The sequence below is a fragment of the Corvus hawaiiensis genome, chromosome Z (assembly GCF_020740725.1).
Source record: "Corvus hawaiiensis isolate bCorHaw1 chromosome Z, bCorHaw1.pri.cur, whole genome shotgun sequence".
NCBI classification, from domain to species: Eukaryota; Metazoa; Chordata; class Aves; order Passeriformes; family Corvidae; genus Corvus; species Corvus hawaiiensis.
The window spans coordinates 34,601,655-34,619,618 of NC_063255.1; the positions used below are offsets into that span (position 1 = coordinate 34,601,655).

General features: G+C 35.4%; 1 protein-coding gene across 1 annotated transcript in view; it reads left to right on the forward strand.

Moving 5' to 3' along the window:
• The window catches only part of SPTLC1 (serine palmitoyltransferase long chain base subunit 1), a 34,158-nt gene that overhangs the window by 8,728 nt on the left and 7,466 nt on the right, over positions 1 to 17,964 (forward strand). Inside the window, exons 3-11 of the mRNA XM_048291667.1 lie at positions 722 to 816; positions 5,510 to 5,603; positions 6,065 to 6,137; positions 10,402 to 10,534; positions 12,249 to 12,378; positions 14,145 to 14,234; positions 14,941 to 15,048; positions 16,451 to 16,546; positions 16,835 to 16,931. Coding sequence (XP_048147624.1) covers positions 722 to 816; positions 5,510 to 5,603; positions 6,065 to 6,137; positions 10,402 to 10,534; positions 12,249 to 12,378; positions 14,145 to 14,234; positions 14,941 to 15,048; positions 16,451 to 16,546; positions 16,835 to 16,931 — 916 coding nt within the window. The remainder of the gene's footprint in view (positions 1 to 721; positions 817 to 5,509; positions 5,604 to 6,064; positions 6,138 to 10,401; positions 10,535 to 12,248; positions 12,379 to 14,144; positions 14,235 to 14,940; positions 15,049 to 16,450; positions 16,547 to 16,834; positions 16,932 to 17,964) is intronic.

Genomic DNA, 17,964 nt, shown 5'->3' on the forward strand with positions numbered 1-17,964 from the left:
CCTTAGTGTAAAATTATGTCTTTGATTTTTAATTTTCCCCCCAGATAGTGTTGTGAGATGAGGATGGAATTTTCTGTCTCTCTTGGGCTGTGGTTGTGGTTCTACTCTGAGATTAACCTGAATTTAGGTACTACTTTGAAAATGAATGTGCACTCAGTATTCTTCAATAGTTAGGTGCAGGATATGTTGTTTAGTAGTTGTTGTTACTTATTCTTGAGCACTGACAGTTTTTCTTGAGTATATCCTTCTCACATATGTGTTATTTTGCTAAGTATTTTAATGCCACTGTTGTTGAAACAGCAGTGTTGAAGACTTGAGAATGTAAATTGAGGCAATCTATATTAAATTTTTATGTAATTCATGTTCAATTACATAAACTGTAGAGGAGAATTTTTATATTTAACAGGTTGAATGAAACAGTATTGATTAAAATTTGGTGGGGACATCATGTTAGTAACTCATCTCTTGATTATCATACAAGATCTTTAATACACTGACACATCTGTTCCATGTTTCTTTGTATCTTCTTCCCTTTCAGATTTCATGATTCTGAGCCTCTCATTTAAAGATCCTGAGATAATATATATTCTAAGTGTCTCAGAAAGGTGACATGTACTAGCATACATGATTTCTCATTCGATTGTTATCAACTCTTTATTAGTGCATTATGTATTTTCTAGGGGAATTCCCTCTCAAACAGTATTTCTTTTCTCCTGATCAGGAAAAAGAAGAGTTGATTGAAGAATGGCAGCCAGAGCCTCTTGTACCTCCTGTGCCAAAAGATCACCCAGCTCTCAATTACAACATTGTTTCAGGGTAAATGTACCTAAAATAAATTCTGTTTCTTATTTCGACTCAAATACTTGATATCCGTATTTTTAAGCGTATTGCTCATTAAGCCTTTCCATATCTTTAAAACCTTTCATAAATGAATTGCATTTTTAGAGAGCTGGTCTGAATTTACCTCTGAAGAGGTCTTGGTTTTGTAACATTATCAAGAGCATGCTACTAAGAAAATCTTTCTTACTTTAAATGTTGTCGTTAATTTTTTTTTTCAATATTGGGGGTGGGAGAAGGAATGCTGTATCTTTGCCTTCATTATGGTTCTGTATTGCTTGGTATTAATTTGTTTCATTTTTTCTGAAAACATGGACTTAGACCTCCAAAAGTGGATACCACCCTCTTATGTCGTCACAAATGACTTTAAAGAAGTGGGTAGCCACTTGGCACTTTGTTGTGGTTTAACCCCAGCCAGCAGCCAAGCCCCATGCAGCCACTCACTCCCCCATCAGTGGGACTGGAGAGAGAATTGGAAGAGTCATGGGTTGAGATGAAGACAATTTTATAGGGAAAGCAAAAACCATGCAAACAAGCAAAACTAAGCAAGGAATTCATTCACCACTTCCCACGGGCAGGCAGGTGTTCAGCTTCCCCAGGAGAGCAGGGCCCCATCACATGCAACAGTTACTTGGGGACAAAAATGACACCACTCCATACGTGCCCTCCTTCCTCCTTCTTCCTCTTCCTTATATCCTGAGCATGATGCCGTATGGTCTGGACCCTTTGGTCACTTGGGGTCACCTGTCCTGGCTGTGTCTCCTCCCAACCTTCCATGCACCTTCAACTTCCTTGCCAGCATGGCAGTGCAAAAAGTAGAACAGGCCTTGGCTCTGTGTAAGCCCTGCTCAGCAATAACAAAAACGTCTTTATGTTATCAATCCTGTGTTCAGCACAAATCCAAAACACAGCCCCGTACCAGCCACTGTGAAGAAAATTGACTCTACCCCAAACTCAGCACACATTTCATGAAAAGTTGATTTTTTTTGGACAATCAGAATTGGAAATGCTGGATGGTAAATGTTTTGTGAGGAAATTTATGGCTCAGTGTTACTTTCTTGTGTGTTACAAGGCTTTTAAAATGTCTGATGACTTAGGCAAGAATCACAGTATTTCAAAAATTGCTCTGAAGCTTCTTTTCACAAGCTTCAGATTTGCGCGTCAGTAACTTTTACCATGTAAGCATTCATAATATCCTTCTATTGACACTAATATATTGAATATAATATTGACAATAATTTGAAATAATTTAGTGACAGTACAATCATTTGCTGTCATAGTGAGCTCCATTCTGATGGTTCCACTACCACAGAAAAGTCTGCCATATAAATGTGATGCCTGTTTTAATTAACTGTGATGTGAACAATTCTTCTGTTATTTTTCAGAATTTTGAAACAAGCAATACTATGGAGTTAAAAGAAGTGTTGGATGTTTAGAAAACCAGAACAAATACATCTTTTAGAGTGATTCAGAAAATGTTTAAATCATTAGAACTTTCCAGTGCTTACAGCTAGGAAATGTTTTGTGACAGAACGTTAATATGTTGTGGCTATTAAACCCGATAGTAGCTGTGGGGAAAACTTGACATTTGTCTTGTAACATTTAGGCTGACGACTGACGACTTCCCCACAAGTTGCTCAACAGCTGTAGACTGTAACTTTGACTGTAAAGTTAAAACATGTTTCAGGATTAATACAGGAAGAAAAACGTCTGCATCCTGATTTCAGCTCAGGAGCATTTCCCCTTTTTAACCAGCATTTTAGGGAGACCGTATTTATTGAGGTAGTCTTCTTTCAGTTATTTTCATGTCTATTATGAGTGGTGATTTACAAAAATCGTAATCATAAACTGATTTGGATTTGAAGGAACCTTTAAAGGTTATCTCATTTCAACCACTGCCATTTGGACACCTTCCATTAGACCAGGTTGCCCCAAGTCCCATCCTGCCTGGTCTTGAAGACTTTCAGGGATGGAGCATCCACAGCTTCTTTGGACAACCTGTGCCTCACCACCCTCACTTATATTGGTAATACTGTGTGTTTACAGCAATATGTGGGGATTATAAAAGTTCATAACCACTACAGAAAAACTTAAGTATTTCAGTAAAAATTTTGACTCGCTGTGTGTATGAGGCAGATTTCCTCCTCCCTCAGTAGGCCGTGCAGTTTGTGCCCTGTGTTCGTATTCTCCTTTCTGCACAATCAAGTAACATTGCCAAATGATAAGGAAAGCCAAAATCACAGAGACATGTCCTAACCAAAAAAGTGATCCATCTTGAATCTATGCTGAAGAAGGTACCCACAGCAGCTTTCACAGTCCAGAAATTAGTTACTTCTTGTAGTAGCCTTTCTGTGAACTAATCTATGCAGGATAGCTTAGTTGTACAAGATCTCACTCAGAAAATGTAAATCTATTTCCTAAAACAGTACATCTGCAAAATTTTCATGCTAATTCTTGTTCTGCTTTAAAATGTCACATCATTAGTACCTTCTTAACTTTCTTTTGTGACTGATTTTTTTTCAATATATGAAACACTTATGTGAGAGGCCCAAGAACAGTGGGCGTGCTTTCAGTCCTTGAAAGACAATTTCTAAAGGATTTGCTTGCAAGTTCTTTGAATATAACTTGAAATTATATTTTTATTTACTGTTTAAGCTGGATCACTCAGTATCTCATGACTGTTGTTCCTAACCATGGTACCTAATGAGCTGTTACACTAGGGGAAGGGAGATACATGAAAAGATAAAAAAAAATCAAGTGTTTCAGTGTTTTCCTTTTGCAAAGACTTAACTGTTTTTATTGTTGAAAGGCAGGGTTTATGATGCAATCAGCATCCATGTTTTGGTGATAATTATTTGCTGAAATAACCTTTTCCATTTGTATTTTCTAAATAATCACTATTGTTTCTTTAGAAGTTTGTGTAAAATTCTGATTGCAAAGTGTGGCCAAGTTTTCATGAGGGCTGCAGTTTTATGAGGGCCAAGTTGTTGGTGAACATTAGTGTGTTTTCTAGGTTTGAGAGGTGAAGCTGTCCATGAGGCAAATTGTTGTAAATTGACCAGGTTTGCTAGTATGCTGGGAATATACTGAATCTCACGTTAGTGACAAAATGCGTAAATATAGGTCTGCTCTGGTAAATATCTGTGAAACTAAATAGTTACTTCACTTAGTAGGACATCCAGACTTTGGTACAGCTCATTGATTAGCTGGATAGAAGAACAGATCCAGGCATATTTTTGATGGCAGTCGGTTCCCCAAGACAGTTTGCTGCACATTTCTATAATGCTGCTCTGGTGCAGAAGATGCACTGCAGTAATGCAGGACAGCTCCTTTGTGGGGACAGGTTCAGCATTCAAAAGACACACATGCACTGTGTTAGTAGAAAGCTTTCCAAAGCTGTTTAGTAAACTTTTGCAATTGCTTAGTTGAAGGAACATGTGCTCAATTTTTTTAAGTGAACAGATATAATGTGAAATCATGGAGTTTTTTAAAGTGAAGTTCAGGCAGTTCAGTGTTTTTCTTAACTTGCAGTGAGTGAATAGCTTGGACTTAAAAAGTTTATTTGCTTTGCACACCAAATGTACCCACTGAAATATTGTCAGCCACCAGATTTGGAACAGCTGTGCACAGGTATTTGACATTTGAGCAGCCCTGTTTAATTTTGATGGAGAAAATTGCTCAGTGCTAGTTTTCTACATGGGAAAGCTTGTGGAAATTACTGTGTCTGAGGAATAGCATAGGATCTCAACTGTAGTATTTGACAGCAGATACAGAAATGGACAGACATAGGGTTTTGTATTTGGCTTAGATTTGAGACTTCTTACACTCCAAGTGATTAATTGAAACTTTTGAATTTGTTGTATTGATGTGTACAGTTGCCAAAACTGGTTTGCTTCTGGTTCTATAGAACACCGTACACAGACATGATGCTTGTATTTAAAAGGATAGTATTTTAATTATCTCCAATTTTTTTGGTTTTGTTTACCTGAATCATAATATTTTAGGCCAGAAAATTTTTTTGCCCTTTTATTCATATATATTATGCTCTTGTTCATTTGCTAAGAGTGTGCATTTTCACACTTTCTCTGTTTTCTGGTTACATAAATTACTCAAACCATTGCAGATTAAACTCAATTGAAAACTTGAGGTGATAGCTGATAAAATAGTTTTGTCCACTTACAGCTAGTACCTCTATTTCAATAGCCCTATCAGCACAAGATAGGTATTCTGGGGTTACTTTATGACAAAAACATTGATTTTGAATTAATTTTTCTCTTGGAAGTAAGAACAATGAAGTTTCCTTTTTATTTTTAGTATTTCTTCTTGAAAATAGATATCACTTTGCTTTTAACGGAGAAACTTTATTTATCTCTTCAGGGGTCATCTTTCTATGAATTAAGTTTTCAACAAGGAATCATTAAATATCTCAAGAAACTATTTGCAGTTTATTAAATTACGGGAATATAGGTTTTGTTGAGTACAGTGCAGTATATTTGTGACTTGACAGTGAACTTAAATACTTATTGGCAGCTGCAACGGAAGAAGTAGAAAGAGGGAATCTTGAAAAACCTGTGTGCCTTCTGTTGTTGAAAACCAGAACTCCTGTATTGTTTAGCTGTTTATGAAAATGACAATTGTTCATTCATAACAATAGGTCTGTAATTTTTTTCAGTCCTCCCACCCATATAATCACTGTTAATGGCAAGGAATGTATAAACTTTGCATCATTTAACTTCCTTGGACTTTTGAATAATGAAAAGGTTAAGGTGAGTTCTTCCAGTTATTCTATTTGTGTGATATTCCTCTTTTATTTTGTCTGTTATATTGGCATAAATAATAGCTACAGAAAGCATGAACTTCATCAATAACATATTGAAAAGTAGGAAGGAAGATTATAAACCTTGTAATGCTGTGCTATTCAAGTTTGTATTTTTACTAAAGTTAATCTGGTGTACTTACTGTATGCCTAGTTGGTTATCAAGTTAGATTAGTATTCAACGTCCTTAAGTATTAGAATAAAATGAAGGATGCTTAAACACTTGTCTAAAGTAGTTTTGAGGTGAAATTACTTCATAGAATTCAGTACATTATTATACTTTCTGTGAAGCAGGTTATGTTACATGATACAAAAACTGATCTGTGTACATTGGTGTGGAATTGTCAGTGTGAAGTGTATAGAAGAGAGAGCTAATGCAGGAATATTTCACATAATTCTTTCCTATTAAAGAGTGCAGCCCAGGCTTCTCTGAAGAAATACGGTGTTGGCACTTGTGGACCCAGAGGATTCTATGGTACTTTTGGTGAGTAACTTTCTTTGATCTGCCTTTAAAGGTGCTCAGACTAGTTTGGTAAGCCAGCCAAAATAACGCAATATGTAAGCAAAAAGTTATTTCTGTTGCTCTGAAGAACAGTTATCCTCTAACGCATATTTCACCGTAGTTGTTGAGGATTGGTAGTGTTTATTGCTCCTAGCTTTGTTTCTTACTATTTTATCTGTTTTCTTACTCTTTCTAATGCTGGTCTTGGAGGAGAATTGCAAAGTTTATAATCTTTTTTAGTTCTAGTAACCACAGTAGAAAGAGAAAATAAACCTATTAGAATTTAATAATACATGGTGACTGTGAGTGTAAATGCCAGTGTGAATTACCGACCACAAGGGGGCAGTCTGATTTCTGTGATAACAATTATTAGCTGCATTTCTCTAATGCTGTAGTCAGAATGAAGTTTTCCACTGCTGATAACTTCAGTGTTGTAATTGAGAGACTTTATGACCTGAGCAGGTGTTACTAAGGTAAGGGGCTTTTAAAATTCTTCTTAAGAAGTAGTAAGTTGTTAAATATCAGGCTCTGGAAATAGTTCTTTACAGGCATTTATACTTTGAAATATTGCATAGAAACCGAAGAGTTATACATGAACAGCTGCACAGTTACAGGCTAAAACCATCAACTAATTTTGTGAAGTTTCCAGTCTCTTCCGAGAGATGATGGAATTCTGAGGGTGTCTATACTCAAATTATTTCATAGAGTTAGCTTCCGGTAGCCTTGACTTGAATTCAAGACAAACTTGAGCTTTTCTTAATTAATCAAACTAGTCCTATAAGTGATCAACTAGTTGCTATACCTAATTTGATTTTATAGAAGTCTATCAGAACAGGGCTGAGTCTTGATACCAGTCTTAGGGATTGTTCATTGCCTTGGAACCATAATTTGTTTCTAAGGAACGTACTGGTAGCCCACTGATTAGTACAGAGAGCGCTTATAGGAAGCTAGATTTCCCCACTCATCACAGTTCAGCAGTGGTCTCTTGGAATTCATACAGGCTTCTTCCCCTCTCTTCCAAAACACTGAAGTGCTCAAAAAAACTTACGGAATAATAATAACCTTTTGAATCCAAGCTGATTTTAAATTTTGTGAAGTCTTTCACTTTGTTTCAAGTGATTGCTTGAAACAGGTTAAATTTGTTTTTTTCTGGTAAGTGAGAGATTCTTCAGATTGTTTCCTGTCCTCTTTGGAGGGCTAATCCTAATGTGTAAACTATAGCTTTTGCTATTTATTGGCTCCTGAATTTATTGCGTAAGCGCTCCATTTCACAAGGCAAGGAATCTAATCTGCGGCATTGCTACTTGACATCGCTAGAGAAGAAGTAATGTTATACTCGCCCATTTGAGGTATCATCTTTTACACACAAAGTAATGGAGGCTACATTTTAAATGGCAGACAAACACCTGCTCTACTTGTTCAATCTGAAATTATCTTCCCATTTTCACCTAACTTTAAACATTTGAGTGTGGCATCCGTGAGAAGAAACACTTCTTGCATCACTGTGTGCCTTAAACTTTTCACACAATTTTTCACTTGTTGTCACTTCAGTAAATGGGTCATCTTCTGTGCAGAACTATACAGTTTCCTTTTACATTCCTACGTATAATTTAACTGATGGTTGTTGATTGTTACTGCTCAGTTTTATCCCCTCTTAGAAGCTGATATCAGTATTAGAAATCTCTATTTGAAATGTAGATATTGTGTTATAATTTATTTTGAATGGAGACTTGGTTCTTCATATCTATGCCACTTTGAAGGTAATTAATAGATTTAGTGAGTCCCTTTTAAGACATTTTTACTTTGTGTTGTAATCCCGAAAAATGTATCTGTGCCTTTAGCCTATAATGAGCATGAAATAATTGTATATTTACACATACCTGAATATTTGTGGGTATTTTCTTCATAACTCTCATTTCTTCTGTTTTTGACTTCCATGTGGGCATATGCTAGGCACTAAACAGGCCTTTCATAATAGTTATTAACAATATTAGCTTTATTAATGTTTCATAATTGCATAGAAAGCTGTTCCAGTCTTGTCTTCCTCTGTGCAAATGTACTCCAGGTGGTGGTTGCAGTTTTCAGTTAAGCTAGGTTAATCCAAGTGGTGTAACGAGACTAAAGTGAATCATTGCAATAGAGGAGAGTCAGATAGTATTTGGATTTTATCACAATGAAACCTTAATATTGCCTTAACACTTTTTAACCTCATGGTTTTGAACTTACGTGTTCTTGCCCTTGGCAAAATTTACTTAGGCTTGCAAAACTTTTTTCCGTAGCACAAAGCTGAAGATATTTGTTAGCTGCCCTTGCTATAAATACTTGTTTTGCCCACTGTTTTTCACCTAGACCTTGCTTAGTGTAATGGTAGTTGTTGCTGAATAAAGCTCGGTGAGAAGGGTGCAAGTTCCAATTTTGAACAATGATGGTCTTGTCATCTTTTTCAGTTAAATTGTGTAAGTGGTTTCCTCATTTGGTATCAATAGCTGACTGCTCAAAAATAGTAGTTCAGTCCTTATTGCCCCTAATTTGTTATTCTCTACAGGGCTTCAGAAAGAAACATTTTGTACTGAATGTTGTTTATATTTCATGTTTTAAATGCTATGTGGCCAGTCTATTTTAAAATTTTTTTGTTATTGCTGATCTTTTTTGGGCTTTTCATTCAATATATCAAAGGTCATCCTATCTGTTTGGAAGCCTGATTGAAGACTGTTTATTGATCCTGAAGTCCATGTAGCAATGACACAAGAAAAATATACAAAGATTCTGGAAGTGGACTATTTACAATCTCAATCAAGAAAGTAGATGAGATAATTCCAGTCAGTATCCTTCCTTCTGAAGGCTCTGGAGAGGAATGGATATTCTGTATGTCCCTGAATGTTTGGTATATCTAGTGCAGCTGGATCAAAATGACAGGGTGCAAAAGAAAACTTACAAATCACGAATGATTAACTGTTTGTTTTCATTTAAAAGCAGTGGGAAAACCAATTCCTTTCTGATCTATTTTTTTTACCTGATGCCCAGGTAAACATTAGGAAAGGATTGTTGAGGCTTTATATTTTGCAGGCTATAGATAAAATTCCTCTTTACTGTGATTGGGAGGCTGTTTGAATAAATACCCTTTGCCTTTATTAATAAATACATCAGACGGCTGTGTCCTTTTGGGGAAAGATTCAGCTAGATATATTTAATATGGCAAAGTTGGGATTTTTACGATGCCCTTTCTCTCTGCACCCTTTCTGTTGGTGTCTCGTCAGAAAAGGCAACACTGACATAACCACGCCCCACAGATTATTGGAAGAATCTACCTATAACTAATGTTGCTTTATTTGATTTTAGTTTCAATGAACTTCAGTAATTGCAAAAAGATACCACTTGGCCAGTGGTGGTCTTTCAAGTCACACAGTAATGATCTCTATTTGCCTTTTAATCTTACTTATTTCCCGGTGATAACAGGCATAATTCTCTGACTATTGCTAGCAGAAGCAGACAGTGGCAATAGAGTTAGACAGTCAAAATAACCGTTTGCCTGATACAGGTTATTTTGCTTAGTTGGAATACTTAATGCTGTGGTTACCTTTGTGCAGCAACAATCCACTCCCCATGTGGTATTACAGTTTTTAATATTTTGATTTCTGACATTGGTTATTTTGACCTAATTGGCTTGGGAAATGCTGTGTGTGTGATTGGGTCAATATATCTTAAGTGTGAATAATCTCTGGCTTGGAGGTGTGACCTTTTCAATGGGCTAAATTGTGTTCAGGAGATCGTTTGTGACTTGTAGTCTGACAAGAGCAATTTTCTGTTATAATGATAGCTGTGCTTATGTAGTGCAAGCATCAGCTTGGAAGAACTGACAGTCTGCCAACAGGACCTCATTAATTTCTATAAATCACATAATTTGTTTCCTGACTGTAGTAGCTGTGCTCTCTAGTCACAGTCCAAGAAGGCTGCATCATTTGTAGTCTAATCACAAGTAGATTTTAACAACTTTTGCGTAAGAACATTAGAGAAACATGTTGCATAAATATTTTCAGATCTGTCAAAACTTGTGATTAGTTACTTGTCCGTTTAAGTGAAGCTGGATTGGTTGCAACTGGGTTTTGGAAAGTTACTTGTTTTAATTCTTGTCCTACAAATAAATGTTCTCTCTTCTTCAATTGGATGATTTCTAAAATAATAATAGTCTTTTTGATATGAAAAAAAGCTAGCTATCTAAGACATTTTTGATTTTTCTCTCAAATAGATGTGCACTTAGAATTAGAAGAACGGCTAGCAAAATTCATGAGGACAGAGGAAGCTATTATATACTCATATGGATTTGCAACAATTGCCAGTGCTATCCCTGCATATTCAAAGAGAGGGGACATTGTGTTTGTGTAAGTATTGTTTTCTACTTGGGAAATTCCAGATTAAATAGTTTTCCTTTCAATTCTTCTTTTTCATGATTGCTAATCATATTGTTGAACATTTAAAAATACTGCTGGTTTTGATCAACGATTATGTAGTACAAAGTTCAAATATTTTTTCTTTGCCAAATACTACAAATCTGTTACTTCTTTCTTCATGAAAGCATAGTCATGGGCACTCAGCTTCAAAAAAAGCAAAATAACTTGTGCATTCAAATACTAATGTAATTCTAATACCTAATTTTCTTCTTAATAAACTATACAGTAATACTTGCTTTTCTCCTGTTTACCGCTGGCTTCTCACCTTTCTTCCAGGACAGTTGTTCCCCTCATACCTATTTGCATTGGTTTAGTTGGATAAATATTGGTACATATTAAAGCAACAGAAGAATTGCTGTGCAGAATCAAATAAAGGATTTGGCAGGCGCAGTATCTGGTCCTTCAGAATAGCCAGTCATGTTTTGTGAAGGGATGATTCAAGAACTGGGAGAAACAATGTAACAGTACTCAATTTACAGAGCCAAAGAAGAGGGTTTGGATTTAGGAAGATGGATTTTTCTTAAATCTTCTGATTCTTACAGTACTTTAGGTCTTTAATATCCACAGTGTTTCTTTGACATGCAAATGGCTGACTTGAACATTTTATGAAAAATATGAAGAAATACCTGTTTCAAATACAATACATACTAATTTCTATGGATGCATTTGATTTTTAGACAAGGATTTTCCCCATGCATTTTCCCCATGGAAGCAGGGAGTGAGTGTCAGTGTGGGACTCAGCTGCCTGCTATGGTTAAACTACAACACAGTGATTGATACTTTTGTATTTGTCTGCCAAAATCTCTCTTTGGTGCTCTCTTTTCTAAGTGTAAGGCTTGCAGCCTATTTGACGTCTTTACAGAAGTTCTTTCATAAATTTAATCATGAGGTTTGGTTGTCTTTGATATCTTCTGGATCAGCATTTTTGAGACAAATGACCAGGATTGTGCACACTACTCAAGGATGCCAGTGTACCCTGGATTTAGTTATCTCTTACTGTTTCACCTTCTCATTGACAAAAGATCTCACTGTATTTGAAAGCAGCTTGGTTGAAATTACTGCATTTGCCATGTGCAGGTTTGCTTTAGCTGCCACTTTTACAAGATTAGTTGGCCTAAGCAGCTGTGAAATTGCATAGCCCATCATAGCTGGAAATTTGCTGTCCCAACACTAAAAATGGGGGGATTGTTCTTTGGACATGGAGATATAATTTCTCAAAGGATATTAAGATGGAGGTTTTGAGTATTTGGAGGACTACAAAAAATGTTACAGGCGCATCTTTGTGCTTTTTTTCTAAGACCCAGAGCAAATGGAGTGAGAGGTTTCTGGGATGATTACTGTGGTATTGTACCTAGTCCATGGAATGCTGTGCTCAAACTGCTGTCACATACAAACAAAAGGATGAGTGTAGATTTCAAGAAAAAATCTGCTTGCTCGCTTTTAGTGTCTGTAATACACATAAAATTGAGAAGCTTTGAAATGAATTTTCAAAATGTAAATAAAATATACGGTGCTTTAAACCATCTGGTTTTGTCTACAGCTAAGTACAAATATCTGCTCAAAAGAAAGACAGTTCTAATAGCCAGCTTTCTTTGAATAATTGCACCATGTTTAACAAACTTAGAAGGGTTTGCTGTATTTACAGAGATGAAGCTGCCTGCTTTGCTATTCAGAAGGGATTACAAGCATCTCGTAGTAACATCAAGTTATTTAAGCATAATGATATGGCTGACCTTGAACGACTGTTGAAAGAACAAGAGACTGAAGATCAAAAGGTACCATTCCTTTGAAGAAATATTTGTACTCTTTTGTGCCACCTCCCCCACATTTTTTTTACTGAGTCATGTAATTGAATGGATGCAGTGCTCAAAGGCAGTTACTTGGTTTTCATAACTATCTATTGAGCAGTTAATGTTGCTTATTTAATTAAGATAATTTAAAAAAAAAAATATTTATTTATTTGCATTTGTTGTCTTAACCCTTAGAACTGAGCTCATCAGCATTAGTAGCAGGGGAATATCTTTACAGGCAGATGACTGAAGTGACATAATGTTTTTCTTTTCTTTAAATACTATTACAGAGCTTTATTTTTGGATCTCTGAGAAATTTATGTAACTGTATTTACCTAATAAATCATGCAAGTTAATTACCACTTTGATTGCCACACTATGAAATCAGCACAAAAATGGCTAGTCCTTTATAGAATCAATATGGTTGATTTTTTTTCTTAGTCTTTCCCTATCATGCATTCAACTCTTAAGATGTTCTCTCTCTTGAAAAATTTGAGTCAGTTTGATGGCTTGCTTCTCATTCTGACAGTAATGCAAAAGGATGCCCAAAAGCAGTTACTAGGATCAGGATCAGAAAGTTGATAACTTATTAAATTAGTTTTAAAAGAATTAATTGAGTAGCTATCATGATTGTATGGTTTGTTTGCACATTTTGTGATAAGACACAGGAAAAGTAGAGTAGATAAATTGTCAATCAGCTTAACATCAGTGTACGTCAGTAATGGATCTTACTATTAGCAAATTTATGGATAACATACTAGTTAACATGCCTTGTGGAAGATACATACTGTCAGATAATCTTTACATGTGTTTTTAGATGTGGTTTTCAGACTAATTTGTGTAACACATTTGGTTTGTTAGAGCAGAGTGCTTTGAATTAGCTAAAATTTCTTACTGTAATCAGCTGAATGTGAGCATAAAGTTGGTGGGCAAGAGCTTAATATAGACCATGTGTGTATAACTAAGACGTACTGACTAGAAAAGGTCATATCATTAGAGTTGGTAAAGCCTGTAGAGCAAGACTGTGACTAGTTTGGTACCTACCACACAGAAAAGTCAAATAGATGTTTCTGAATCTTTTTACAAGAACTGAAAAATGAAAGAAGTGTGACTAAATATCCTTATTCAGAAAATAGCAATAAGATTCAAAGTAAATAACAGAGGAATGGCATTTTAAAACAGCGAAACTGAAATTATACCAATTGAAATTTAGCAGAAACAAGTGAGAGATATTTTAATGGTCTGTACTGTATCCAGAGATCAGACAAGGACTTTGTAATGTGTTATGAATACTTTTGCATTGTGTTTTACAAAGACAGTACTTGTAAGAAGTTTGTGTTGCACTGTGAATCCTGATGCTCAAAACCCTTGTTGAAAAGTCTTCTAAATGCTTAGACTAATGATGAGTATAACAGAGACCAAGATTTGTAGTATTTGTTCTGTAGTTACATTGGTTGTATTTTATTCATAAAGTTCAAATGGATTGGTATAATTTGTTGCAAAACACTGTGTCTTAAATCATGTGTAGAAGTCAAAAGCTTTGAAATTATTACAAAATAAATAAAAGACAAGTAGCCCAGTGAGGCATTTCAACTTTTGTTATAGACAAAAAATAAGTTTAAACTTAAGTAACAGCTTATTTGAAAAAGAGGCCATTCCCTTCAAAAAAATATTCCCTATCAAAAAAAATTTTAGAGCTTTGCTTGTTTAGTAACACTTGAAATAAAGTAAAACCATATCTTTCCCTGAAGAATCCTCGAAAGGCCCGTGTAACTCGAAGGTTTATTGTAGTGGAAGGATTGTATATGAACACAGGAGACATTTGCCCTCTTCCAGAGTTGGTAAGTGGTTTTAGTTTGCGTTTTGAACTGCGTATGAAAGCATGTGTCTAATGAAATAATAGTGTTGTGTAATTAAGCCTACATAGAAAAGCTCTGCGTGCAGTTTTTTTATTTACCTTCCTGCTTTCTCACGTGTTTGTGAAATGGTGATTCCAAATCTTAACCTTGTTTTGAAACTTCTGATTAGGATTCTGAAGCTGTTGAGACTTAGAAATGAATATCTGACTGTGGTCTTAGTTTTTATCCTGTAAAATATACTATATTTTCAGCTACACTGTATGATACTAGATTGTTAAACTAGGTTATATCTAAAAAAAAGAAAAAGAAAGTTTCAAAGAAACCTTGATACAAATGTTGGAAATAATGACTCCAAGGAAGACATTTGCTGTTCAGCATAAAGTGGCTTTTTGTGCAGGCTCTACACTTGTAGATGGTGGAAGAAATGGTGTGGAAATGCATCATCTTGAAAGTACTTGAGAACCTATTAAAAAAAGGGATTTTTTAATATATGAACATTTGTGAAACTTGTTCTAGTATTACATGGAGGAATAATTTTGAAGGCTGTTAAAATGTCTTAATGACAGAACAGAATTCTAGAACAGACTTTTATGCAGTATTCAGCATACTGTCCTTGTCTTTCTTTACCATATCTCTCATTTTGTCACCAAATTCTGACATATATTTTATATAATTTTCTTTGTTTTAGATAAAATTGAAGTATAAATACAAAGTTAGAATATTTTTGGAGGAGAGCCTTTCCTTTGGAGTCCTTGGAGAACATGGAAGAGGAATTACTGAACACTTTGGAATAAATGTATGTACTTTTTTGTTGTGAATGGAGATTTGTACAGAAGCAAGTTGTGCAATTGTTTTCTAATACCTGTGGCATTAACAGATAGTTTTTTAGTGTACAGTAGACATTTAGATACCGGGATTTTAAAAATACGGGTTTTTTTTAAATATAGGTTTTTTTAGCAGTCCTAAAGCTTTCAGGTCTTGGCAGTCTTTCATGTGCTTACTTGAAGTAGTTTTACTTATCTTTAATGACAAAGATAACAAAAGAATTTTTACAGTGCATAATTCTATCCTTTTTTGGGACATGCAATGAGATAATGAGTACTGTCTTTTCCAGCTGCATACACTTAAAAGTGTCACTCTGACACAGAAGTATTTGAGGTCTTGGAGTAAATAAGAAAGATCTTTGCAGTATATAGCCATCCTGTTTTACTCTATTGCCTTTTACTCCAGTGGAGAAAAATAGGATAAAATTTTCAGTGGTTCTTGCAAAGGTGTTAATTGTGGTACTTTACCAGCAGATTAAGCCGAACTATTTTTCCAAGGGTCCACTTTTCATGTGTTTATGCAGCTGAGGAGTACTTTGGAAATTCAAAATGGTATCCTTGCAGTTGCTTACTACCACAGTCCCCTGAGCTGAGGTAAAGGAAGAAGAGCTTTTTGTTTGCCAGTGTTCTAGTGTGGAGCATCTCTCACTACATTCCAACAGTATCTGAATTCAGCTTGGAAGTGAAGTAAAAAATTCTGAGAATCATTCTGTCTTCCCCTTTGTCCTGTTGCTTTCAATTAATACCAAACATGGAAAAGGGAAAATTAGTTTAGAAAAGGAAACAGTGTTACTGTGATACATGCCAACTGCCATCTAATTAACTGGCTTCTATGTTAAATTCCTTTCCAATTAATTGACTTTTACAATAAATTAATTTACGGACAAAATCTTTCAGAGCCTGGCAAAAGAAAATACTTGCAACTAACAAGTGAAATAAGACAATTGTGTCTCTAATGTTCAGACTATTTTAATTAGGTCTATGCTTAATTTTAATCACATTCTACCTTCTACTGACTACAGTGCAACTTATACTCTTAAAGGAAACTGCCACACTGAGTGCATTGTGGAATTGTCACCAGTATCTAAATAATTTATCTGTTTGTGTTCTTCACATTGCAATACCTGGAAGAGGGAGATCATATGCAATTTACTTACAGATCCATAAATCTCAATTTCCCAAAGTCCTTTCTGTATTGCTCAAAAGTATTATTATTATTTCAGTTGTACTTTCATTTTATTATGTCGTAGTTTGGTAGATCTTCCCTAGTATTAATGGTAATATGAAACAAGATATATTTTTAATAGGTTAACTTATAAATGGTCTTGATGCAATCAAAAGCATCTTTTAATAATTTGTTGATTTAACTGACAGATTGATGATATAGATCTTATTAGTGCAAACATGGAAAATTCACTGGCTTCTATTGGTGGATTTTGCTGCGGAAGATCTTTTATTATTGATCATCAGGTAAGACAGATCTCTTTTTAAATAGTCTGGCACTATTAGTTACTTATATATAAGAGTTAGTTATTACTCTCAGTTAGCAAGTATGATATAGATGATTATGCAGTATTTGATTCTATACAGAAACTCTCTGGTTCTATGAAATATTGTAGATGAACTGGAGACCTGCTTTGAAATCCTTACATGTACTTGTAGGTGTGGAGGAGAGGCTGTTTATATGTACATGAATTACTTTTTAAAACATTGTCTACATTACTGTAAAAAAATTTTTTTTTTCCTTTTCTCCCCTAGCGATTGTCTGGTCAAGGCTATTGCTTTTCTGCCTCCCTACCTCCTTTGTTAGCTGCTGCTGCTATTGAGGCTCTGAATATTATGGAAGATAATCCAGGTACATAATTCAGGAAAATGTTGTCCTTCAGTTTTAATTCACCCCAGACTAATAAGTTGAACTTCTCCCTACTTTTATTCCTCACCTTTTTACTCTGATGTCCTCTTTATTTTTTTGCTACTTAATTTTGCATGCATGTTGTTTTCTTCATGTTATTTCCCACTCTGCTTTTCTTCTTCAGTCTTTCCTTCCCTTTCCTTCTTACAGCTGAAAATAAGCTGGTTATTTAAGGCTAAGAGGGACACGGGTGGTTTTAAAAAGCAAATAAGAAATTTTTATTCTGCTGCTTAGATCAGTGATATGCCTCTTCCCTAAAAACATTCCTTCAGCACAAATGAAGGAAGAGAAGGTTAAATAGAAACAAATGGTAATATATTTCCTCAGGACTGAACAACCCTCTCCTTTCCACTTGCACTATATAATTAGGTTTTTTTCCTTCTCTAGTTAAGCATTCAGGCAAGAGTCTCAGGAATGATCAGGGTGCAAACTGCCTGCAATTTTGCAGGACCAAATACAGGGCATTTGTATAAAGTCGGCAGGTAGAAATTTCTGCTCTAGGAGTCAACTAGAAAAGCCCTTAAAGATAATCTAGTTCCAACACCCTTGCCATCAGCAGGGACACCTAGACCAGGACTCTCATCCAACCTGGCCTTGAAAAATCTTTTTCCTGACTGGGAATTGAACCCAGGCCACAGCGCTGCCAAATCCCTGCCACTAGAACATCTGGGAAGGAATTTTACTTTCATTTTATTTTTTTTTAGGAAGTGGACGGGCTGAGAGGCACATGAGGACAAAATTGGCCAAATTGTGTATATTTGGTTTTAACCTTCATTTGCATCAACAGATTGGAGGACATCTGCAGAGATGCAGTATTTAATTTGTGACAAATAAATGAAAATTACTGGGTAGCCCATGCCCAGTCCTCTGAAGTGAAATAGAATCAAGAAAAAATTAAGAGTAAGTTACAGGGCTGTTAGGTGTAGTGTAGGTTTAGCCTTCACCAAGGAAAGGAGCCACGATTTGGAGATCCAGG